Source organism: Anolis carolinensis, chromosome 2, assembly GCF_035594765.1.
Source record: "Anolis carolinensis isolate JA03-04 chromosome 2, rAnoCar3.1.pri, whole genome shotgun sequence".
NCBI classification, from domain to species: Eukaryota; Metazoa; Chordata; class Lepidosauria; order Squamata; family Dactyloidae; genus Anolis; species Anolis carolinensis.
Window position 1 is genome coordinate 128,696,795 of NC_085842.1, and position 25,868 is coordinate 128,722,662.

The following is a 25,868-nucleotide window of genomic DNA, read 5'->3' on the forward strand; positions in this document are numbered from 1 at the left end:
GGGTGCTCTGGGTCCCCCAGGGCGGGGAAACTCCCCCCTTCCGTTCCGGGTACTGTAACTGCAGTCTCTTCCTCTTCCTGCTCCTCCCTGGGAAGTCTAGTTCTCCTTTGGCCAGAACTTTTCCCCCTGAGCGCGGCGGGGAAGGGCCTCCTCAGCCCTAGGGGCGGGGCCGGGTTAGAGTGAGAAGTCTCCCGCGGACCTTTAGGCCGCGTGGTCCGGCTGAAGGCGGGAGGATGTCTCTGGAGGACCCCTTCTTCGTGGTGAGAGGGTGAGTGGGCGACCGAGGGAGGGAGGGAGGGAGGGAGGGAGGGAGTGGGCGTGAGGAAGCGCCTCTGCCTCTAGCGGGAAGCGCCCTCCTGGCTCCAGCGAGGACAGGAAGTCAGTCCCCTTCTGAGCGGCTTCCATTATGGGTGCTTTCAAGTCGCCTCGCCATCCTTTGGATTTCATATAGGACACACTTTTGAAGTTGGTCAGGCACGGGCAAGCTCCCACAATTCGAAGCTCAAAACACCTGGAGGGCCGAAGCTTGCCCCCGGCCAGTGGAGCCCCCGGTGGCGTAGTGGGTTAAACCCTTGTGCTGGGAGGACTGCTGACTTGAAGGCTGCTGGTTCAAATCCAACCCGGGGAGAGCACGGATGAGCTTCCTCTGTCAGCTCCAGCTCCACGCGGGGGCATGAGAGTAGCCTCCCACAAGGATGGTAAAAACATCAAAACATCCGGGCCTCCCCTGGGTAACGTCCTTGCAGATGGCCAATTTTTTCACACCAGAAGCGACTTGCAATTTCTCAAGTCTCTCTTGACACAATAAAAAGGTTGCCAATTGCAACATTCACACTTGCCTCAAACAGCCCCCAGTGGAGTAGTGGGTTAAAGCCTTGTGACTTGAAGGTTGGGCTGCTGATCTGCAAGCTGCCAGGTTCAAATCCCACCCAGGGAGAGCGAGGATGAGCTCCCTCTATCAGCTCCAGCTCCATGCGGGGACATGAGAGAAGCCTCCCACAAGGATGGTAAAACATAAAAAAAAACATCTGGGCGTCCCCTGGGCAATGTCTTTGCAGACAGCCAATTCTCTCACTCCAGAAGCAACTTGCAGTTTCTCAAGTTGCTCCTGACACACACACACACACAAACTTGCCTCAAACAGACAAGAGTCCTTTCTCTCACCCTGTACCTTCCACAGATATATAAACCCCACTTGTCTAGTTTCCAACACACCTCCCAACTTCTGAGGATGTTTGCCATAGATGTGGGTGAAACATCAGGAGAGAATGCTTCTGGAACATGGCCACACACCCTGGAAAACGTACAGCAACCCAATATAACTAACAGTTTGTGTGATTTTGTTTCTCTCTTTCACGCTGGAAGCACAATTGCCCAGAAGGATATAAGGGACTTCAAGGAATTAGTGACATTTTTGAAGTCTCTGTTGTAGGAACACGATTTTTGTTCCAGGGTTATAAATGTCATTTCCTAATTGCTTCTATTATAAAAACATGGAAAAAGTTTATTAAACTGCAAAATCTTTGTTTTTGTGGGATATCCTGCAACACACTTTGCTGTCGTTTTCCAATGAATATCATACATACATACATACATACTTTATTACGGTCCATGGACCCACAGCTGTTAAGTGAATAACGTACAAGAGTTTACAGAACAGTCACACTGGGGAAATTGCTTAACAAACACAAACTACACAAAGTCAGGTAATACCCTGATCGGAGACTAGGCTCTTTCTCAGCCTTGCTGCCACTGCAAGGAACTTTGCCACCATGAGGGTCACCTCATGGTGCTTATCCTCCACCAGATATCTGACCTTCCCTTGCGATTGGCAATGTATATCTAATTCAGTCTCAACCAATTCAACATAGCTTGTGGCAGCCACAAAGACAAAGTTTCTGGAGTATAACAATTACTTCCAAAGTAAGTACTGCACAATTAAACAGGAAGTAACACTTTCAAACCAGGAACAGAATATTTTTCAAAGTTTGTTGCACAGTGTAATTCATAGGCTCTTGCAGTCAGCCTTCTGCGTCCACAGATTTGGTATCTATGTGTTCAACCATCCACGGTTTGAAAATATTTTTTACAATCCGAAAAGCAAACCTTGATTTTGCCATTGTATATAAGGTACTCTATTTTACTATACTGTGTGCTGTAATCTGCCAGAATTCTAGAAATGAAACTCAGTGCTGGCAGTCATCTTCCACAGATGGAAGCCATTTACTGATGGGAACCTTCAAATCCCTTGTTGTTGCTACTTTACCCTTCACTGAGAAGGAACACATGGCAGAGGCTGGGTGTCCTGCCTCTGCAGCCGACAAGCAGATGCCTTCCAGGCTCCCCTCTTTGTTCTCCCAGCACCATCTTCTGGATTCAGCCAAGCATCACTGGAGCATGCCACCTCCTCTGCTTCCTGGGTGACTTCACCAGCGGCTGAGAAGCCCAAAGGCATTCAGGGAGTCTCCCCACCTATGTCCTTCTGGTCAAGTTAAATTCAGACCTGAAGCCAAACTGAAATGTGTCCACAAAACACAGCCCCAAGTTACAAATATCCAACTTAATAATATAATAGTAACAACTTTATTTTTGTATCCTGCATCCATCTCCCCAAAGGGACTCGGGGCGGCTCACACAGGGACAAGCCTAACAACAACATAAATAAAACATTATACAAATATAAAACAACATAAAACACATCAACGAAATGTAAAATATGGACAATAATAATAGCTGGATATTCAGAGAATAAAATTGTGCAGAACTATGACTAGGGCCCCTGGGTAGTATAAGGACGACCAGGGATAAGGGGAGGAACAATCTCAGTAAAGCATTAAAACCTAAAAGATGAGGAACAGTGATAAAGTGCAGTAAGAATTGTAAACTGGCTGAGTATCTGGAGGGACTACTTATCATAGGCGCATTGGAAGATCCATGTTTTAAGGCCTTTGCAGGAGGTGGACAGGGAGGGTGCCAGTCTGATCTTCCTGGAGAGAGAGTTCCAGAGCCGAGGGGCCTTCTCCCTCGTTCCTGCCAATCACGCTTGAGACAGCGGTGGAAGCAGGAGAAGGGCCTCCCCAGTAGATCTTAAGGCTCGTGGAGGTTTGTAGGGGGGGAGGCGATCGCGGAGATAAGCAGGTCCTGAACTTACAAACAGTGCACAGTTAAGAATACGGGTGAGACAACAGGAAGTGAGAGGAATCTACCCTGCGGAAAGGAAATCCTCGCCCAAAAGAATTTTCATGGGCGAAAGATGTCTCCACTGAAGCTTTCTTACCAATCCTTGTTTCCACAAGCCAATTTTTTCAAAATCCAACAATCATAGGGATAAAAAGTGAGGTGAAATCTTCTGAATAGGGGCAGAAACAGGAAAACAAACACCACAAGTATATCAACCCTTCCCTATGCAACCCAATGGTAATACATTTATATATTTGGCTGGAGTTAGACTTAAAATATGGACCTGTTCGACTTACAAACAAATTCAACTTAAGAACAAACCTACAGAATCTCTCTTGTTCATAACTTGGGGACGGCCTGTATTGTGACTCAGAACTGGGAAACAGTAACATATAGGCTAAAATTGATGCAAAAGCATCAGTACAAATGTAGTATGACCCCATATCAGCAGGGGTATATTCCTGAACTTAACCTGTATACATAAAACCACGGATAATAGCAAGCTGTATTGGAATTAAGGATTTCTGGCCCAAAAGTAGTGCTGGAGAAGCTAGGAAATGCCTTGAGAGGAGTGTTTTGTTAGATGTGGATTAGTGAAATCACAGATACCAGCCCTGTGGATACAGGGGTCATGCTGTATATAAAAAACATTTTGTAGAATTAAAACATTTTAAAGAAGGTCATTTGGAATAGAGAATGAAAATCAACCAGCCAACATTCAATTCAAAGCTCCCGCAGTCAGTTCCTAAAAGCCTGTTGGAATAGCAACGGTAAAGAAAAAAGCATGCCACCCTGTGTGTCCTTGTAAGCAGTTCTCTTGCTTCTGTTCCACAGGGAGGTTCAGAAAGCCGTAAACACAGCCCGCGGACTCTATACCCGCTGGTGCCAGCTGCTGGAGGTGAAGCATGTCAGCAAAGAGGAGCTGGACTGGACAACCAATGAACTACGCAACAGCTTACGCAGCATCGAGTGGGACTTGGAGGACTTGGAGGAAACCATATATATCCTTCTGAGTCTGGCTGCTGGCGCAGGGGAGGTGGGGAGTGTGGATGGTGGATTACAGGCCGGGTTTGAAGCTTCCTAGCATCTCATGTTGTTTTTTTTTTAATGTTTTTATTGAGTGTTTCTATACATAAAAAGAGTGAGAACAATGGTGGGTCAGAAAGATAGAATGAGCAAAAAAGGGGGAAAGGAAAAAGGGAAAAAAAGAAAAAAATAGAGGAGAGACAAAAAAAGTTAAAAAAAGGAAAAAGGGAAAATATATTTTTAAAAATGTGTTTGCCTTACAATTCATTCCTTTCAGGCATGTTTCATATCCATCTTATATAGTTTTCATCTTCTGTCTTTTATATTTATAAGTATCATTATCTTTCTGACTTCTCATATTGATTCTATATTTAATGGTATTTGTTGTTTTTCTAGGAAGTCCTTGACTCTTGACCAGTCTGTTACTTTGTGTCCTAATTTTATTCTTTCTGTCAAAATGTCCATTTGCATAATCTCAAGTACTTTAGTAGTCCATTCATATATATCTGGTATTTCTTTTTGTCTCCATTTTTTGGCTATCATAATTCATCTCATGTTGTTGTTGAGTTTTATGTGTGCACACATAAGACTCCTAGCAACTATGGGAGCGATTTTGCTATGCCTCTCGGTACTGTTTGAATCCTGGGAGAGGCCTTTTTGAACTAGGATGTAAAATGTCCATTGACTTCCAGTTTGCATCTTTGTTGAAAAAAATGTGTCTGCTAGGTCTAACAAAGCCCATAGAGGCTCCAGAATATAGCAAATGCACCCCAGTCACAGCTTCCAGGAATGCAAAAGGTTTCCACAGTGATTTTTAAGGGTTTAGCAGAAGGGTGTGACCCCGTTAAGTCTCATTGGAGGACAATGCCACCATCCAACTTTCAGCAGTTGCCTCCTCTCTCTCTTTAAAATATATATATATTTAATTTTAGGGCATACACATACACAACATTTACAATTCCCACCACCACGAGGATTATTTTCTTTTACATATTGATCTTTTTTGAAGCGATCTATAGATTTAGATACTGTATAACATTTGTTTCCTATTTCTTATGGCCTGATCTCTAGACCTATTCGTAATATAATTCTTAACCCGGTTCCATCTTTTTTCAACTTCTCGCATTCTGTTTTCATTATCTTTTGAATCATTTAATTTTACATCCATAATTTTGAATTCAATTTGGTCCACCATATACTGATACCATTTGTTTACTGTCCGCTTTGATTTGTCTTTCTATCCCAAAACTATCACCGCTTGTGTGTACTCAATTATTGCTTCTTTTATTTCGCTGTAATTTCCCATTCCCTTTCTTTTTACCAAGACTGCCATTTCTTTTGTTATCACCTAATTGATTCCTCATATTTGGTTTGACACATTTTGTATAGTCTGCCAGAAGTATTGTACCTGTTTGCATTCCCACATCATGTGCATAAACTGCCTTTTCTGTTGACACCCATGCCAGCACTGACTTCTCCCATTTTTATAATAGTACGCTAATTGACAGGGTGTACAATACCACTTGTGTAATATTTTCCTCCTCATTTCTCTTCCTTTTGTATTCCTTATCATCCCTGTTGTCTCTACCACTTGTCTCATATCTTGTTCTGTAATTTGTAACTCCGTTTCCCACATACTTTTTCCTTCTCTTGGCTTAAGGCATTGAAACACTTCCATTGAGAGGGAGGTGACTTTAATGGAGTAAAACCTTTATGGGGTCCATACACATAAGACTGCAGTGGCAGGGAATTGTTTCTGCACTGTCCCTTTCGTTAAGTGTTTTGATAGAATTATAGGGATTCCCACTACAGCTAGATCAGGCATGGACAAACTTTGGCCCTCCAAAGTTTGCCCATGCCTGAGCTAGATGAACCATTGGATAGCAACATCTGTCAGCTTCAGCCAACATATCTAGTTGGAGTCCATCATAGAGGGGCACAGGTTATGCACCCCTGAATTGGAGGTTATACAAAATGAAATCTCAGTGTAGGGTCACAATCATGTTTTTAGCTGATCTCCCTTCACTTTCAAAACTCAGAAACTGAAAGCTCTTTACACTTAACTGTTAACACGCATTGTGGAGTCAAACCCGCTCAAGTTCAAAATCGAGCCCTGTGAGGTTGCAGCACGGCGTTCCTTTGTCATGGAGATGCGGGAATCAGTCAAGGTTAGTTCTCTCTATGAAGTCTGTATTTTGCCACCACAAGGGCAGACAGAATAAAAATCTCCAGAGGTGGTTCTGCTGAGAATGAAAAGCTTGAGTAAAGACTCTGCCCTCTGAGGCAGAAGAGAATTCCACTCTTGAACAGCTTTCACTGTCGGGAAGTTTTCCCCAATGTTTAGATTCCACCAAAATATTAGGAAGATTTTCCTAATGGCAAGAGCTGTTTGGCAGTGGAAGATGCTGTCTCAGAGTTTGGTGGCATCTCCTTTTCGGAGGGGGGCGGGGCGGGGGGAAGGTTGCAGAGGCTGTATGGACATTTGTTGGGAGTGCTTGATTGTACATTCCTGCAGTACAGAATAGGGTTGGACTGGATGGCCTTTGTGGTTTCTTCCAATTACCATTCTAAGATTTGGAGGTATTCCCAAAAGGGAGAGACGTTTTCTTCTTCAGGAAAGAGTCAGAAATTGTATGAGTCCTTAATTTTCCAACAGAGATTGATAATTGCAAAACAAGATTATGGAACTGAAGAAATCCTGAGTTTTATTCCCTGGAGATACTTTGGTTAGGAAGGAAAAGTTTGGAAGCCTGTTTCCTGGTTTCACAAGGAAATGATCAGATGACTGAAACTGTCGTGATGCTAGGTTGTCTAATGTATCAGATTTTTTTTGCTAAATATGAACCACCTACAGTGGAGTCAATTTATGTGGAACATCATTTATTTCCATATATACTCTTCTATAGTCCTTAGGTTTCACACTTTGTCTTGGTCATATATAATCGCTGCTTCTGTTCTTTTTCTTTAGGAAATGCGGGAACATATGTCCAGCCCAACAGCACAAACATTTCTGAAGAAAAACAAAGAGGTAAAAATACTTTACCAATTTCATCTCACCTCCATGCTTTGCTAGAATTAATTGTCAGAGAGGTGAGAAATTACAATTTGGCTATTTTAAGAAATATGTGGCCTTTCAGATGTTGCTAATCTGCAGTTCCCATCACTCCCCACTATTGCCTGCTGTTTGTTGGAACTAATAGGAATTGGAGGTCAAGACCATTTGGAAAGCTGCATTTTGTCCAGTCCTGGGACTTATTTGATGCAAAGGAACAGAAGCAGGTCTGCTAACCAAGGGCAAAGATAACCTCTTTCTCCCAAGAGGCACAGAGGGCATGGCTGAAAGGTTTAATTCCACTCATCAATTGTTCCATTGCCACCTCTGGATCCTAGGAATAGAGTCTCCTCAAGGGAAAAAAAGCATTACAGTATTTCTCTGATTTTGTTCCTTTTTTGTATTTCTAGACCATTTCTCAAAGCATTGTTTTTCCCAAGCAAACTGAAAACTCGATACAAAAATTCAACAAATGAACCTGATTTATGATTTAGTGACTAGCAATATTGATTCTGAATTGTATGTTCTATTTTGTAAGCCACTTTGGGAAAACTGCTTTCAAAAGGCCACTAAGAAATGTGTTACAAAAAGAGGTAAACCATTTAAGAGCCAATGTTTCAGATATCTCTTATGATAATACATAGTTATCATTTAATTCTGGGTTGCAGTGGGAAAAGTTCCTATTCTTCTTTGATGAAAACTGCTGTTTGTTCATTTGGTTCTAGTTCACCTTGACTTGCCAGGGCTGTCATAGCACTGTTCTGAAGAGCATTTGATCTCTGGTTTACTCAGATTGTTGTTCCTTCCCTCCTGTTTTATTTTATTTTTATTTTTTGCAGTCACTAATGGGGAGCAGGGAAGGCTATCACACAGAGGAACTGCTGACAGCCAGTTCACACACTTTGGAGGAGCAGCAGTTGCACCAGAAGGTGAGAATAGGAACACGGTTTTCTTATAATTGACAACAGGCTAATCCATTCCATTCATTTCAGACATTACCTATGGTATTCCTAGAAAAAATACACGATCTGCGATTAAATGAATTAAGAAAAGCGATCCTTTGAAAATGTCATGTGACAGTCGGAATCTTAGAGCGCTACTTTGCATGAAGGGATATTCCATTTAAATTAGCTCACTTCAGGTATTACAAATATTGCTTTTGTAAGGTGTTGTACTTAAAATACAATACAAAATATGGACATTTTTGTATCTTGAAAAAGACAATTCTCCCACACACATCTGCTACTACAGCTTGATCAGCCCCACTGCTGGGGCAGTTGTGGAGAAAGCTGGAGAGAATATTTAGTTGTAAATGCAACTTTAATTGTATTTGCAATTGTATTTTAAAGTATCTTAACTCTGTTTTAACTTATAGCCATGATAGAATATTTAATTGTTTGTAATTGTTTTTAATTTTTGTATTTGCTGTTTTTTAATTTATTGGGTTGTGTCATGTAATTGTGAGTCGCCTTGTGAGTTCCCAAGGGGAGAAAGGTGAGGTAGAAATAAAGTAAACAAGTAATAAATTTAACTTTGCACATGCCCTTTTCTGAAGACCAGTGAACAGTTCAGGAGATTTTGAGTGTATCCACACTACGCAATTATGGTAGTTTTACCATGCTAACGGCCATAGCTCTATGGCAGTGGTTCCCAACCTTTTGTCCTCCAGGTGTTTTGGACTTTCACTCCCACAATTCCTAACAGCTGGTAAGATGGCTGGTATTTCTGGGAGCTGAAGTCCAAGCACCTGGAGGACCAAAGGTTATGAACCACTGCTGTCTGATATGGAATCCTAAGATGTGTAGTTGGGCGATGTACTTTGATGTCTCTGCTGGAGCGCTCTAACGCTGCCACGGGAGTCCGCTTGAACTTCCTATTGCGGAGAATTCTTAACAGTACCTCACCAAACTACAAATCCCAGAATTTCATAACATGGAGACACAGCAGTCATACTGCTGTAACCGTATAGTGTAGATACATGTTTGGATACAGTGTGTGGTTGTTTCTTGGGCAAGTAATCTGCTTTGAGACATGCTTTACTGGTCTGGTCTTTTGGTAAGGCAGAGTGAAGCAGACATTTTCATGTGTGACACAAGAGTAGCAAATTGACTAGTTACTCAATTAGGCGTTCTCATATATTTACTGCTAAAAGATGGGAAGAAGTATAATGGGGATTTCCTGTCTAGTAGGCCAAAATAATTTTTATCAGTTTTGGATATTTCTGTGGGCATGGGATCTCAGGCTGCAAAATATGTATGGAGGGAGGTGTCCTGTCTTTTTGCTCTGGACTTCTCTGGTGGCATTTTACCTGGTCACAGACTCCTTTCTCTCCCCAATAGTTGATTATTGAGGAGCAGGATGAGCAGCTAGAACTGGTTTCTGGTAGCATTCGCATGCTGAAGCATATGTCAGGGCGAGTTGGAGACGAACTCGACGAACAGACTATGTAAGTGCAGATCACAACAGAGAGTGGGAGCAAGAAGAGAATTCTGTTTACTTATTTAAGACATATCCATCTCACTGTTCAGATAAAGCCATTTAGCATTGTGAGCACAATGGAAACAAGACATTAGCTAAGTTGATAAATGAAACTGTTCCACAGTTAATGCTGATGGCAAAGGCATGGTTGTGTTATCACCAGCAGCTTTGTTAATGACCTGTGTTAATAATGCAGTTATCACTCTTATTACTTTCTGCATCCAGTTTCACTTGGATCCTGCTCCCTAACCATGAACACAACACACATACATCGTAACCTCTAAATGTTATCTGATGAAATGGACTGTAATTCGTGAAAGCTCTGGATGCAAAAATATGTTCATATTAAATGCCACACAACTTTGTTGTTGTTTTGCTGGAATAGAAAAACTTAGCTGCCTCTTTTAGGTTCTTACAGTTTGCTTGTTTGAGCCATTTATGTCCTGCTCATTGGCTGAAAAGTTCCTTTGAGGAAGTTACAATCTTTTAGTGGGACCAGTCAACATGAGTCAGTCCATTCCTTCAAGTTTAAATCTAAAAGCCCAAGTTCTGGTACACGGCTCTTACAGTGGCCGGCTGCAATGTTCCAGAGGCTGTAATGCAGCCAAAGGTTCTTGGTTTTTCCAGTTACACCAAGCTGGAATCGAAGGTTGGATTAGTGAACTTTGCCTACCTAGAAATGGATTTGGCAAATGTCAGTTAGTTTTAACCAGAAGGCCTTTTAAAAAACCACAACGATTTAAAAGTTCAAGACTTGCACTGGTTGCTGTCACATTCACATAAGCCAAGACACAGGCAAAGATTGCTTTTGAATCCCTCTCTCCCCGTCCAGAAACGCAAATCATAATAGGTATAGTAATGCTGTCCCTTGTCAGCATATCCATCTTTACTGTGCATTTTATTTGTTCCCTCCCATCTGTCTTGTCTTGTGCACAGAAGTTTGGCTTATGTTAGCCATTTAGTATCACTGCTGACAAGAAGGAAACCAAAATGCCCTTTTCCTCAAATCTCTGTTTGGAAGCAAAAACAGCAAGAATGCCCATAGTCTTCATTAAGGAAAGGTACGAGAAATCAGAACTGTGCTGAGGGTTGATTAGATCCTTGTTGCCAGCTGGTTGTGGTTGTGTGCCTTCAAGTTCTTTCTAACTTATGGCAATCCTAAGGCATCGTATCACAGCATTTTCTTAGCAAGATTTGCTTAGAAAGGGGCCTACTATTGGCTCTCTCTGAGGCTGAGAAAATGTGACTTGCCCAAGGTCATTCAGTGGGTTTCCATGGCAGTTTACAGTTGCTTTTCCTTACATTTAGATGGAAATTGAATGGCTGTGTAAGTAGACCAGCACTAGAAGATGCTAAATAGTGTCAAAGGAAGTCTGGTCAATTGAGCTGGCGAGGAAATTGACACACAATTTAAAGTGAGCTAAAGGACTGGAGCCGAAGGGCAATTTTGGAGAAATAAAGTTAAATTTTATTGCATATATCAACAAGGAAGTCTACCTGTGGAGTCCTCCTCTCTCTAATATTTAGAGAATGGGAACATGCAGTATTCTGCTATTGTAACATGTAATCTAGCCATGCTGCTTTTCTTTATTCCATTGATATTATGTTGTTTAATGGAAATGACTGTTTTCATTCATGTAAACCAAATAAGAGAATCTAATAATAAAACATAACTAAGATTAGTTTTCCCAGGCTGCGAAATTCTTCTTGGATATGACCCAGGAAACTACTACTCATCCATGGATTCCCCCTCCCCTTGGGGCCTTTAAGGCAGAAGTTGCACAGCCTGTGGCAGTGGCAGCCCAGGAGAAATACAGTGTATTGGAGGGGTTTCTGGTCCATTAGCACTTGAATATGATCTTGGCCTTGAACTCTTATAGCAGAGAATCATAGAGTTGGAAGGGTCCTCATAGACCATTGAGTTTACTTTCCCACTCAATGCTGGAAATGCAGCTAGAGCAGGCATGGGCCGGTAGGCTGTTAGGAACTGTGGGAATTGAAGTCCAAAACACCTGGAGGGCTGAAGTTTGCCCAAGCCTGAGCTAGAGCATCCCCAGCATGTAACTGTCCAGAGAAATAAGCCCCATTGCTTCTCTAGATAATTAGTTCCATTTGTGAACTGCTCTTCCTATCAAGAAGTTCCTTTGAATGTTTGTTCAGGACATGCTGCTGTCATTGCTGGCTGGAACCCCTGTGCTTTTTTGATGCCAGTGGACAGCAGGAGGCCAGGTCCACAACTTCTTGAATGGGAGGGATCGTGCCCTACAACTTAACTACTGCCTGCCTGAGCTGACAATACCTTTGTCGACTTTTCAGAATGCTGGAAGACTTTGCCCATGAGATGGACAAAACCCATAGCCACATGGATGAAGTGTTAAAAAAGATGCCCAGAGTCTCCCACATGTCTGGTGGTAAGATATGGCACGTCAGCCCTGTGAGCATGTCCAGGTTCTGTGGAAGAGTTCATTTTGAACTCTAATCTCCTTTCCACCTGGTACACCCAAGTTCCCTTCTCCACAGACTTCTTTCAATTGATTTTATAGTTGCCAGGGAGATAATTAATGAGGGCCAAAGGCCTTCTGAACAAGCACTTTTTCACTTGGCACCTATTTAAAATAAGTGTTGGTGCAATTAGGTCCTCAAGGAGTTTGGGGGGCATTCCATGGCTGGGCTGCCCTGGCTGAGAAGGCTCTCCTACCCTGTTTCCCCTAAAACAAGACACCCCCAGAAAATAAGACCTAGTAGAGGTTTTGCTGAATTGCTAAATATAAGGCCTCCCCCAAAAGTAAGACCTAGCAAAGTTCTTGTTTGGAAGCATGTCCGTTGAACAGAACTCCAGAGCATGCAGGATTGGTAAATTAACGCACCATAAAGTGTTGTTCATGGAAATATTGGTAGTAACAAGAAATTCTTGATAGGATTCACAGTTTGTCTGGTTATGCTGGTTTATGATGGCAACTACTGTACAGTATATAAAAATGTTCACTTTATTTGTTCAACAATAAATGTGAATTCTTCTTCATAGAAAAATAAGACCTCCCCTGAAAATAAGACCTAGAGCATCTTTGGGAGCAAAAATTAATATAAGACACTGTCTTATTTTCGGGGAAATACGGTATATCCCACAATTTTGTATTTCCTTCACTGACAGTGCACAGAGGACACCCTCAACTGAGCTAAACCTTCAGACAGGCACATAGAGGGAGCAATACTCTTTCAAATTTTGAGATGCCAAACTATTTAGGGCTTTACATGTTGTCACAGGAACCTTGAATTCTGCCCAGAAGCATATTGGCAGCTGTAGCTGTGCTGGCTAGATCTGAAAGGATGGGGTCACACTCCCCCTGAAGACACAGGTTCGCAGTCTGGGTGTTCTCCTGGACTCATCACTGAGCCTGGAGCCCCAGGTCTCAGCGGTGGCCAGGGAAGCATTTGCACAACTAAGACTTGTGCGCCAGCTGCGCCCATTAATTCATAATGTATTTTAATAGTTTTAACTGTTTTATGTGCTGTTTTATATTGGTTTGTATAGGCATCTAATTGTTACCACTGTTATAAGCCGCCCTGAGTCCCTTCGGGTGAGAAGGGCGGGATATAAATGTGAGAAATAAATAAAATAAATAAGGGAAGTGTAGACCAACTGTGTCTTGAGGCTCTGTCTTCCTTACCTGTACATTATGGCCATCAGCTTTAGTCAGGGATTGACATTAAGCAGCTATTGGAAGTGTTTTTGGAACCATGCTGCAGGTCTGCCTACTATAAAACCATAAACATCATAGCGCATACTGGTTTTGGGGAAGTGCAGAGGGCATTTCACCCAAGTGTATTTGGGTGTCCATTTTCACAGCAATCATATTTTGAATTTCTTCTTTAGGTACTCATGGGAAGTGTTGTGGATTCTGGACTTCCTGTATGTGACACTCTTTCTCTCTGCTTCCTCCCTGATTAGATCGTCGTAAGTGGTGTATCATTGGCCTCTTGTTTGTCATTGGTTTGGTGGTACTGATTCTCTTCTTTGCTCTGTTGGAATGATGGAAAGGACCTGGGGAATGGCTGCTAGCCCTACATGAAACACCTGGAGGCACCCCATGACGTTGGAAGTAAAGCCTCCCAGTGTGACAAGGAAATGAAACACTCATTTGATGGGACAATGTAGTAATGGCTAAAGGCTCCAGCTATGTGAAAAGGGAGGACTGGATTCGAAAGGTCGGTGATTTTCCAGAGAAAATATGCAGAATTTCTTCTTGATTTGAGACTGGGATGAAATTATGCACAATTGAAAAATTGAGATGTTATTGCAAGCAAAAGCATCAGTTCAAGTTGCCTTTCCTGTCTTTTCCTGTTCCCATCTTAACAGCCTAGGAAGTTGCCCTCTTCCCAGACTGGTTAGTGTCATTGCTGTTAAGGGTCCATATTCCTTATACCACCCCTGTGAATGGAAGCACTGGTGAAACACTGTAGATTAAGCTGGTTGTGTTTCATCTTAGCCATAGCCAGATGGGAACTGTGCCAGAAACGAGTGGGGCAAAGATCTGCCTTACTTCTTAAATTGCGAGTTTACTGAGGGTGGAGAACTGGGATCCAGCTAAGTCCAAAGCTGTTGCCCACTGATTAAGTGCTAAAAATTAATCGTGTTAAATGAAATGAGAAATAGAGTGCAGTGCACCTTCTCTTTATCAAATGCCAACTTCCCTCCAGAACTAGACACAATTTGTAAGAATCCCAAACCTAGGACTCTATGATGTCTTTCAGGATGCGCTGCTAGGTACTCCAGGCAGACTCAATGGTCGGTTTGTTAACTCAATCCCTTCTAAAGTCTACATCTCTGCCAACGCTTAGATAAAAGAAGCTACTCATATCCTCACTTAGAGAATGGAGATGTCTGTGTGACAGATCAACTGTCACATGCATTTAGAAATCATTCTGTATTTTTGTTTTGGGTGTAGGGACTTAAGACTTGCAGGATTTTTAAAATTAGAAATCTGAAATTCACCAACTGGAATCTGGTAGGAAAAGTATGTATTTATAAATGTTTCCAAGTCTAGTATTTTCTTTAGATACGAGTGCTGAACAAAGTTCAAAGTTGTTGTGTGGCTCTGATTTATGGTAAACCTAAAGCAACATCATAGGGTTGCTGTTGGTGTTTTTGCAAGATTTGGTGGCGGGGGATTGCGTTTCATCTCCCCAAGGCTGAAAGGGTGTGATGTGATGTGTCCAAGATTATCCAGTGGATTTCCATAGTTCAGCGAGATTCGAACCCTAGTCATGAGAGTCATAGTTCAATACTCAAAATACTACATCAGTCTGTCTTAGATTCATAATCCTTCCACAAAGTTCAGTCCAGTTATCGTAGACTTTTTTGTCATGATCATTATATTAGGGTGGCAACATAGGCTCGATGGCATTTCTTAGATCTCCCTTCATAGACAGATCCCCCTCAATCAATCTCTCTCTCCCATAGGAGAACTATCACCCTGGAAGCTTTCAACAATGGCAGTTTACTTCTGTGGTCCATCTTTTGTGGTGGGGGTGGAGTGGGGGATGTTTCCATATTTTTTCCAAAACCAGAAATGAGCTTCTAGCCCACTGAGCTTTGATTTCCCTGCCTTCTTTTGGTGCGGTGCAGCTCAGAGCAGGTCCCTGGAGTTCAGAACTTGCCCTTAAACTTACCAAAGTTACCCATAGCAATTTAGAGCTGGTTGGGAAGACAGAGATGGAAGTGGCAGGAGTAGTCATTCTGTACTGGTAACGTTAACAACTGGGACTCAAAAAACTATAACACTCGCCTGTCATTCCTCCAGAGATTTACCAATCAATCCAGATTTACCTTCTGCTCATCCATGTTATAAAGATGCCAAAAAACATAAATTAAAAACCTCTATTTAATACATATATCTGTGTTCTGAGATTATTTCGGAGAATCCATTGCTAAAGAAACTACCTTTAGTTCAATTTAACATGTAATTACCAATACCTATAGATAAGCCATGCTTCTGAATATAATTATTACTGCTGAAACTGATTTCATAACTTAATGGCATATATGCCCTAACCTTACTTTTAATTTTTTTCTGAATTCTTTTCTTCCTAATTTAAAGCTATCCAAACCTTAAATTATTCCTCCTCTCTCATGTGATCCATCAAATATTTTTATCATATTTGTGGCCTAAACATAGGCATACTTGGATTGCAATCCCAGTGTGATCCATGGGGCTTTCCCCAAGTAACAATGAACGTAAAAAGGATAGTATGGTATGTAATGTGTGAGTACTATGTTAGTAATGTTACTAACATAGTACTCACACATTACATACCATACTATCCTTTTTACGTTCATTGTAGTTTATAGACATCTGCGTTTTTGAGCTTTCCCCAAGTAACCATATGAAGTACAGGCAGTTCCCAAGTTACAAACAAGATAGGTTCTGTAGGTTTGTTCTTAAGTTGAATTTGTTTGTATGTTGTAACAGGTACATTTTAAAGTGTAACTCCAGCCAAAAATATGTATCTTTTAGCTTTGGACAGCATAGGAAATGTTCAACACCCCTGTGGTGTTTGTTTTGCTGTCCATGTCCATGTTCAGAGATTTCACTTTCTTTTCCCATGATAATTAGATTTTGAAAGAATTGGCTTATTAAGGAAACAAGGATTGGAGAGAAAGCTTCAGTAGACACCTTTTCCCCATGATAACTCCTCTTTCAGGGGTGGATTTCCCTTCAGGAAGGGGGGGGGAGAGATTTCTCTCACTTCTGTTGTCTCACTCCCTAACAGTCATTTGTAAGTCAGATGTTTGTAACTCAGGGATTGCCTGTGTTATGATTTTAAAACCCACTTCCAACAAAATAACACTCTGTGGGTTGTCCTAAATGAAGAAAGAAAACACACTGGTTATTTTATGAGAAGTGTCTCTCAGAAGAAAAGGGAATGGAGCAGGTATGGGGAATTGCCTCCCAATGGAACATATTTGGAGAGGAGGCTGCAAAGGAAGCAGGGATTGCGCCAGTGTACTGTTAATGGATAAAAGCACCTTCAGGCAGTGAAGGAACACCCACCACACATGAATTAAAGACAAGATGGCAATTAAAGGAGTGTGGAATTCTGACAATCATCTCAGCTCCTTTTAAGAGAATGCTTAAATCTAGGCTAAGAAAGTGTTTGAGTTGAAACAAGATAGGAAATATTGGGAGAAAACAAGTCTTTAACTTTAGTGTATTAGTTCTGGGCAATGGAGTTAAGATTATTTGGAAGTGACATTTGCTTCACATGGATCTTTTGCAATACTCCAAGGTAACAACTCTGCTTCTAAGTGCATTCTGACTCTTTCCAGTTTCAACAAAGATGCTGTATGATTATTCAATCTAGCTTTAAAAAGAAAAAGACCAGGCACACAATTGTTACAAACTTTTTTTTATTAACATTTCTGAATTCCTTTGTTTTAATCTTTACAGTAGTTAATGTGCAATTCTTGATACTCTCAGGTCACAGGAATGAGGGAGTCACAAAATTTTTCTTGGCACTTATAACACAGAACAAATACTGGCATTTTCCAGGGGCCAAAGGGGGAATGGGGATTCGAGGTAAAAAGCAGGGAGGGGTGCTGAGGGGGCTGGGAGGGGAAAGGGGGAGGATGCTTTTGTTATTTTATTTTAAAGGACTGGTTTTCTTCTCTGGAAGGATCTTACGAGGGGTGAGGGAGGGAGGGGGCTGATACTGGAGTAGCTGCTTGCGTCAACCCAAAGCGCCTGGAAGGGGGGAAATAGTCCATGCTGCATCTGCACAGAGGTTACATAATCAGGCTTCATTAGTGCTTTTCAGTGTACATTTTTGTCCTTTAAAAAAAATCTTTGCTCTAGTTTATGAAAGAATAAAAGAGAAGAAAAACAAAAGATGACCAAAAAGTGGACAGAACAAAAGAGATAAGACAAAGGCCTTGGTTTCCTCCTTAAATCTTGAGATAATTTTGATCCCTGGAAGAAAGCCACATCCAAGATGCAAATATGCCACTAAGTGGTATTCCTTGTTTAGTTGGAAGGAACTTCAACCAAGGCCATACCAATCCTAGTCCAGGTGAGCTTCAGTGAGATTTTCTAATCAGGGAGTGGATCCGGGGCATCCAATTTATCCACAGCATCCCTAAAGGATAAAGAGGTTCTCCAAACTGATAGTGCATTTCCCTAAAGACTTAAAACCCCTGCCACCATTTGCAAGACAAGACAAAAGACAGAGTTCCATCAATATGGATGGGTCTTTTAAGATGGTTATATGCCCAGCAGCATGTAAGAGCACAGTCCCAAAGTAAGTAATGCATGCCCACCTTCAGGGGCTTCTTTGCTTATGTGATTTTGTTTTTGAAATTTAACTCTGGCAGTCTTGTCTTAGAAACTATGGCAGCTTGTACCACATAACGAAGCAGGATTCTTTCAGTTTCAAGGTAGTGGGTGAAGGGCAGCTGTAGCACAGCCAAGTCCTTTAGTGGGAAAACCAACCGATGTATGACTTTGTCCTTTTGGGTGGCAGGTGAATGCGGAAGGGGCAGTCCTTGAGGCAAATCGTACCAGCAAATACAGCCACATAAACAACGCAAGAGGCAATTCTATGTTATGCTCCAGTGTTGATATAAGTACTAACCCTCTTGGCACCAAACCAAAGGCTCTATATACATAATGCCTCTATGATATATAAATATGAGATGGTATATCTTCTCCCACTTAATCCAGCATCTCTTCTTTCCCTTCTTGTATCAATAAGACAAGCACTTCAAGAATCCCTACAGGTTCTTGTCCCTGGCAAGTCCCTGTTTTTGTACAAATCCCATGCTTTCTGTTCACTTAAGAGAAGCCATGTTCACCTTAAGGTAACAATGCCAAAGCTGACATACTCTTAAGAGAAACATCCCCAGCTTTTTGCATACATCTATCTCCTTTCCCCAAAGAAAAACCCATAACCCCAAAGGTGGCTTTTACGAACAGCCAAAACAGTCTAGAAGTATACATCTTGTAGATGATAGAGTAATGATGGTGAGTGAAAAGCTAACTGGATTCAAAACGTGGACAAAAAGAGACACATGTTTCATTTAAACAAGGGACCCACTGGGGCTTCCTTTTCCTGATCCAGGTATTTCCGTTGCAAGAAGACAAACCAAAAATCTCGGATGAACTATCAGAGTTTGTCAAAAAGTAAAGTAACATAAGAAGTGGCTTTGTATAGAAAGTCAGACCACTGGTCCATCTAGTTAACTATTATCTATATTGTCTTTCTAGTCCTGTCTGGAGATGATGGGGGCTGAACTTGGGATGTTTTGCATGCAAAGGATGTGCTGAAACAATAAACACTGCATTTTCCTTCAGGCATAGCAATGGCATGCATGCACAACTTGAAGATTATACTGTCTAGTAGTTCACAGACTAGAAATCCATATAAGAATCAAATTTCTTGGTAGTGTTGAGAGGAAGAAAAAGAAAAGCCTTAACTCCCGTGCTTGCTGTGTCAAGATGCTGTAGAAATGCCACCACGTGCAGTAAATTGCAAGGAACATGAAAGCAAATAGGCAATGATGAATTAAAGCAGCGATAAAACGAACAAAAAGTTCATTTCCTTCAAGTTTCTTCAATGCATTCAAGTATCCTTCCCAAACTGCATCTCAGGTTTGCTACTTGCAACAAGGAAAGGTAATTACTTCAACATAACTGTACTCCCACTTTTATAGCAAAGAAGGAGGGAAGAAAGAAAGGAGGCAATCAAAGTCACAATGGAATTAACAAAAAAAGTTAAAACAAAGAGCTACTTGTTTTGCAAATGTGGGTCTTCCACAGCATCTACACATGGCAAGATACCATAATCACTCCTGGCTCACTGGCATATGTATCTACGTTGTATACATGGGGAAGAAAGAACATTTGATTGAGGCACATGTTACATTTTTTGGCATACCCCTTAAAATATAACATAGTGCATAGCTGTCAGAATGCAAGGAGCATAGCAGGAAGGCTAAAAACAAAGGGCAATTAGCTAAGAAATTTGGTGGGAGGGAGAAGGAATAGTAAGAAAAAGACTAATATGTGACCCACCAATCTTTCCACAGCTGCAGGTCTAAAAGGACACTTGCTGTTCCAATGGCAAGAGGTTGGGGGATTGTGGTAGGTTGTCCCACATTTATAGGAGACATTCCAATTCCACACTTCTTTTCTTTGCCACTGTGAATCTTAAAAAGTATTTCTTCCAGTGCTGGTTTGGAGGCAAAACTGGTGAAAGTGTGTGTTCACATACACTTGCGTGCAAAAAGACAGGTTACAGCAATCTTAACTCTAATTCCTTCACATTTGCAACTACAATTGTTGCAGAAACTATCTGGGGAAGATTAAAGTAGAGATGTGTGAAAGAAACCAGATAAAAACAGCACCCAGGAGATGAATTTTTAAAGGGCTCAGTCTCATTCAGTCAGTCAGCTGGAGTATGGGGGCGGCAGGGAAATCATGCTGAATTTTCCAGGCAGAGGCTAATCTGGCCGCAATGGAGCAAGGTAGGACTACAACTCCTTTATGTTCTTGCCACTGGCCATGCTGGCTAGGCTCTCCAAGAATCAAAGCCCAAAGCATTGTGTGAAGGTTCAACCCTCTGTCATAGACAAAATGCTAGAGTGTAGTTTTTCCCCCCTAAAAAGCAAAATGCCACAGCTGCTTCCCACTAGAAATGGCTCACTAGAATTAAATTCATAGCAATGTTAACAGCCACAGCTACTAATTCTCATGCTTTCAGATCAGCTATTGCATTATACCAGGCTTATATTTATGAATGCACAAGTCATGGACATAACATTAAGGGAATCAGTGGGACTGGGGCTGCTTGCTGCTTCTTATACAACAACTACAAATCCACATCTCCACTTGCATTAGCACAGTCAACCTATCTCAGATGAGCTTGGTAGTGCAATACACATCCAGACCTGTCCCCACAATGATAAAGCACATCTCATAGATGATTATGCACACATCTCCCTTGTATTGCAATTGTAAATAGCTCTTCTTGTTCAGGTCTCATATTATTCATTACCTGAACCAGCTGTCTTCAAACTATTTCAGAAATTGGAAAGAAAGATGAGTAGAAGAGACAGGCAGAGACACGGTGTTTTAATAACAGTTACTTTTTGGAGCCATACAGTACTCCTATGACTGAAGAATATTCAGCATCAGTATTTGGTTTTCTAGTAAATGTCTGATTTTTTTAAAATTAAAAAAAAATCACTTTTCTATTTTTTTATCTTCTTGAAGGAAAAACACAAATTAAGGGGGCAGTGAAATTATTTAATTAGGAAAATGACTGTATATGCATAGTAAATAATTCTGACTGAATGGCAAAATAACGATCTTCTCTATGTAAGAAAATTTGGAAGAAAGTAGAAACGCCATAATGTCTAGAGCTGTGTTGAAGCCAACATATAAGTTTTCACATCTTGCCAAAATGTGATTCATATCTCCCTAGTATAGTGCAAATGCTGACAAAAATCACTAGAAGGCATGGTTACTCTTTTTATCAACAGAGTCACCCAAACAGTCATTTTTGAAAAAAGAAATTCACAGATATAAAATGCCTGGGATTCCCTGGAGAAGCCACAACAATAAAGCCAATATAATGCTGGCTCTAGCTTGTAATGTACATTTACCTAGAGTAAAGTCAGAAGCCCTCTATATATCCTAAAGGCACCAGATCCTGCATGATCTTGGAAGCTAAGAAGATTAATCCTGGTTAGTACTTGAATGGGATGCCATTAGAGAATATCCGATGCTTTAGGTAATATTTCAGAAGAAGAAACTAGCAAAACCACTTCTGAGTATTCCTTGCCTCTGAAATTCCTGGGTTTGCCATAAGTCACAGGTGACATAAAGGCACAGATAGACACAAAGTCAAATGATGACTGAACTGATTTGTAAAAATAATTCACAGGAAGTTCATTCCTATGAACCAACAACTCTGTAGTTTCCTGCTACCTAAGCCATCTGCAAACTGTGTCCTTATTTATATCTCCTCAAACACAGGACATGCATCTGTCTGTGTCTCCCCCCAGTGACGGCCAAAGAAAATGTCATGATTAGCATATGAACATTTAATATGTGTTCGGTGGCCTAGGGGATAAAAGCCTCGTGACTTGAAGGTTGGGTTGCTGACCTGAAGGCTGCCAGGTTCGAATCCAACCGGGGAGAGCGTGGATGAGCTCCCTCTATCAGCTCCAGCTCCATGCGGGGACATGAGAGAAGCCTCCCACAAGGATGGTAAAACATCAAAACACCCGGGCGTCCCCTGGGCAACGTCCTTGCAGATAGCCAATTCTCTCACTCCAGAAGCAACTCCAGTTGCTCCTGACACGAAAAAAAATATCCCTGGATAAGTAGTTTAGAGTGGCCTTTTAGTGGTGGAGATTTTTATTCATAGCTCAGGAAGACTAATGCGGCTGGCTATTTACAAAAGAAGGCAGAACTCTTGCAACTTTTGAGTAGATAAGACAGTTTGGATAGGTGTAACTTGTGACGGCATCCAACCATCCTAACAAAAGTATAACTCCACAGGTATGTACAAAAGAGAGCACTGAACTCCCTGCCAAAAGGAATATTCAACTGAAATTTTCTTTTAGTCCTAAATTTCTAGCATGGTAGTAATTTCAAACAACGAGCATTTAAAAACACAGCATAGGCATCCAAATAAAAGCAGCAAGTAATATTATCAAAGGGATGCAAACACGGCAAATAGTATATGAATTATGTTTAATGTCTCATTCCTTACAATGCTAGAAACTTGGGGATTGAAAGAAAAACTCATTTGGGTCAGAATTCTTATTTAACATAAGGCCTTCATTTTACTTTCTCTGTAGAGCTGTAAGAAGATGCACTACAGGAGTTTTTTGTGTATCTTTTTGTGTATCTGAGAAAGTAAGCTCAAGTCCACAAATGCTTATGCCACATAAAACTATGTAGTGTTTATATTCCACAAAACTCTTTGTTGTTTTTGCTGCAAAATTTAACATGACTACCAGTAGACCCACAGAAAAGATTCTTTGTATGTCATTAAAACATACAATAAATTACAATTATTAAATTATTAATAGAAGTATTAATAACAAATGAAAGGTGTCTTCTGATAAACATGAACTAGCAGCAGTCAGCACTTAATAGAAGGAATCCATACTTTTTCTTCCAAACAGAAACCCCTCTTGAAGTTGGGCTGATCCCATTTGCATCAAAATACAGATATACACCACTTCTGGCACTGATCTCCTTAACAAAACTGGATTATTCTAACTGAATATGCTCAGTATAGATCAAATCCACAACAGAGGTGTATAAGTGATTAAAAAATAATTATTTCACAAGAGGTAAGGAGGCTTCTTGACAATGATTTCCCTTTCCAAACAAACGGGAAGAATCCAACTAGCAATTGCCAACCTTCTTTTCTCCCCCCCACCATATGTGTGTGTGTGTGTGGAGGAGACTATATCCAGGTAAGCTTTGCCTTGATTTACAGAGGACTTGATGCAAGGCACCTCCAATTGCGATTAACATTCTGACTTGAAATGATATGCTAGTTGGTCTCAGGTACCACAGAATTTGCTACCCTTTTTTGCTGCCAGGGGTTTAGCACTGGTGCTTTGGGATTTATTCTGACTGAATTCAAAGTGTCCATCTATAAACAAATCTTTTACTTTCCTCTGTTAAAAGAAAGGGCTGTCACCCATTGGCTCTGTTCAAGATCGGAAAGAACAGTTTGGTTCTCTCAAAGGGAGGATAATGATGCTTTAGGGCAAAAATAAGCATAAGTGTGCAGCAAATCTTTCCAGATATCTGCACTGGTGGTGGTGGTGGAGACAGACAGACAGACAGAGGTTTCGATTTCCAGTAAAAATAACTGGAACCTAGATGCTTCTGCCAGGCTTCACATTCTTTCAGCCTCAAGACAAAGGCAGAATTTCTCAGCCAAGCCCTTACCTTAAAATGCCACTCAGAAACCTTGTGAAAGTGAAAACATACAGGGATGTGGAGAAAGGCAAGAAGTGTAACTTCACATTGCAGTTCATTAGCGGCTGGTGGAAATGAGAGCTCCACCAGAGGTTTGAAATCACTTGAGAGAATGCATTCTCTTTTGTTTCCAGGCTTGGGGATATCCTTCAACTTCCCCAAGCACTGAGGAGGTTGTGGCACTGTCAGGATTAAGGAAAGGAGGCTTTCTCCCTGGGCTTTACTGCTTCCTTTCCAATTTTTGTGAAGCAGCAGAAAAGGCTGCCATTTGCTTCAACAGTGTCTAAAAGTTTGGTCTGTACAGAGGACCACCCTTTAACAGTCATGCTGAAAAAGCAATTTCTAGGCACATTTCCAGACCATGACAGCACAAGGAGACAGACCAAGTTGCCTTTCAGTGCCTGCCTCCATAAGTGTAGGACTTTGGGCTACTGCATATATGCTACTGATGCTGTGACAGGACTATAGGCTGGTTGAAAACTGAACTGTTTGTAAACTGGACCCTGTAAAAAGGCTAGCCCTATAAGAATCTGGAAGCCCCACAGCAGTGTTTAAAGAAGAGGCTCATCTTGCAGCTCATCTCCCATTACATTTAGGGAGGGATCTATTTTGATCCCTTTATGGACTGTGCCACTCAAAATACTAAGTGGTCACTCTGCCACACTGGTTTGGCCTACAAATTATCAAGTTTACACATCAGGCAATCCGAACCTGCAAGACAAGTAAAGGGCTGGCACTCGCAACATTATTTTTCTAAACAACCCAAAAGTACATTTTAAAAAAGGAAATAACTATCATGACCATTTTAGATAGTTAAAATTACAACTTTGAACAGTAGCTTCCTTTCCTCATTTTAAAACAGTTTCTTTTAGTTTTTTTTATATAAAAGCAGCAAAATGCTACACTACTGCTGGTTTGTGATATAAACCATGCCTAAATAGGGAGGCCACACACCCCATGACTATAAAAGTAATTCAAGCACTGTTACAGTCACACTGCAAAAGAAGTGGAGTTATCCCTCAACAATCGTAATGATTAATATGCCTTAGTTATTGCAACCACAACAAGAATCATAATAATTACAGGTGACTTTCTATTACTTTCATGCTATGGGAATGGGGAAGGTACATAGGTTCAGGGGGCATGCAAAGCACAGTTGTGTGTCCATGTGTAGTGACAGTGGCAGTAGGAGCAGGACTGCAAGACCTGAGCATTGCTAAGCAAGAGAAGAGAGAAGTGGAGCTGAAGAAGGAAGGAGAGGACATGGCAGCAGCACTGGGGTTCACTCCCTTCCCTGTTTGAGTTTCTCATGGCACTAGGATTTTTCCACTCTAATACGGACCTGAGGAAAGACTTGGTGATCAAACCAAGTTAGAGCCCTGTCTGGAGAGAACTAGGTCAGACAAAGGAAGAGGCAGCGTTCTGGAACCATACTTCCCTGGATCGTGGCCTTTTTTCTTTTTTGCAAATGGATTTGTTTGCTTTAAAAAAATCTACTAAAATATATTTCTAAAAACAATGTATAGAATGAGAATAGAAGGAAGTGGGGACTGGGGAGGGTAGGGTGAGAATGCCAGCCAGAACTGCCAATGCATCAGCAAGGCCTCCCCTCTGAGCTCCGATTTCCTGTGGTGCCAAAGGAAGCAAAGCTCATGTAAGGAACATTTGCTTTTGAAAGGAGGCCGCACAAACACTTTCTTTCCCATTTGTCAAAACAAAAACAAACCAACAACAGAAAAAAAGGAAATGAAATGAAAAAGGTGGAAAACGACCCTACAAAAATCAAATTAGGAAATAAAAACCACTGATTGGGAAAAAAGAAAGAAAAAAAGAAAGTGGGCATGTTTTACTGGAGGCCCTCTGCAGAGGTGCCTGCGTCGCCATCATGGCTGCCCGTCTCAAAGCTGTGCTCCACTCCCATGATATCTGGCTCCATTTTGCCAGTGTCATTGATGAAGGTCGTATAGGTATCGCCCTCTGCCATCAGTAGTTTCAGTTTGGGGATCCAGCTCTTACGGACGACACGTCGCGCGTTTGTGCACATGTCAGCAGCAATAGCGTTCATCTCGCTTTCCTTGAAGTTTGGAGCAAAGTTCTGGCAATAAACTGAGACAGGAAAAGAATGCAGA

The 25,868-nt window shown here is 41.4% G+C and overlaps 2 protein-coding genes across 7 annotated transcripts in view; one reads left to right on the top strand and one right to left on the bottom strand.

Moving 5' to 3' along the window:
* Positions 1 to 15,626, top strand: stx10 (syntaxin 10). 2 transcript variants are annotated; one of them, XM_016996152.2, is made up of 8 exons: positions 1 to 268; positions 4,015 to 4,181; positions 6,280 to 6,374; positions 7,175 to 7,234; positions 8,098 to 8,187; positions 9,598 to 9,704; positions 12,053 to 12,147; positions 13,611 to 13,703. In XM_016996152.2, exons 1-8 carry the CDS (start codon positions 234 to 236, stop codon positions 13,652 to 13,654), a joined length of 693 nt encoding a protein of 230 aa, XP_016851641.1. In that variant the 5' UTR covers positions 1 to 233; the 3' UTR covers positions 13,655 to 13,703. The 2 variants fall into 2 exon arrangements, with proteins under 2 accessions (XP_016851641.1, XP_008115683.1); XM_008117476.3 differs by having other exon boundaries at positions 32 to 268; positions 13,686 to 15,626.
* Positions 15,627 to 17,127: 1,501 nt separating this feature from the next.
* nacc1 (nucleus accumbens associated 1) overlaps positions 17,128 to 25,868 on the bottom strand; it is a 39,035-nt gene continuing 30,294 nt past the window's right edge. For all 5 annotated transcript variants that reach the window (XM_062970512.1, XM_062970510.1, XM_008117469.3 and 2 more), the window contains one exon: positions 17,128 to 25,845. In XM_062970512.1, the coding sequence (XP_062826582.1) occupies positions 25,586 to 25,845 (260 nt within the window). In that variant the 3' untranslated portion in view covers positions 17,128 to 25,585. The remainder of the gene's footprint in view (positions 25,846 to 25,868) is intronic.

Bases quoted from the DNA above. Each gene is read 5' to 3' on its own strand.
- stx10 (XM_008117476.3), top strand. From the start codon at position 234: ATGTCTCTGGAGGACCCCTTCTTCGTGGTGAGAGG. The intron at 6,375-7,174 runs GTTAGTTCTCTC...CTTTTTCTTTAG, and splicing joins AGATGCGGGAATCAGTCAAG to GAAATGCGGGAACATATGTC. The intron at 9,705-12,052 runs GTAAGTGCAGAT...TCGACTTTTCAG, and splicing joins GAACTCGACGAACAGACTAT to AATGCTGGAAGACTTTGCCC.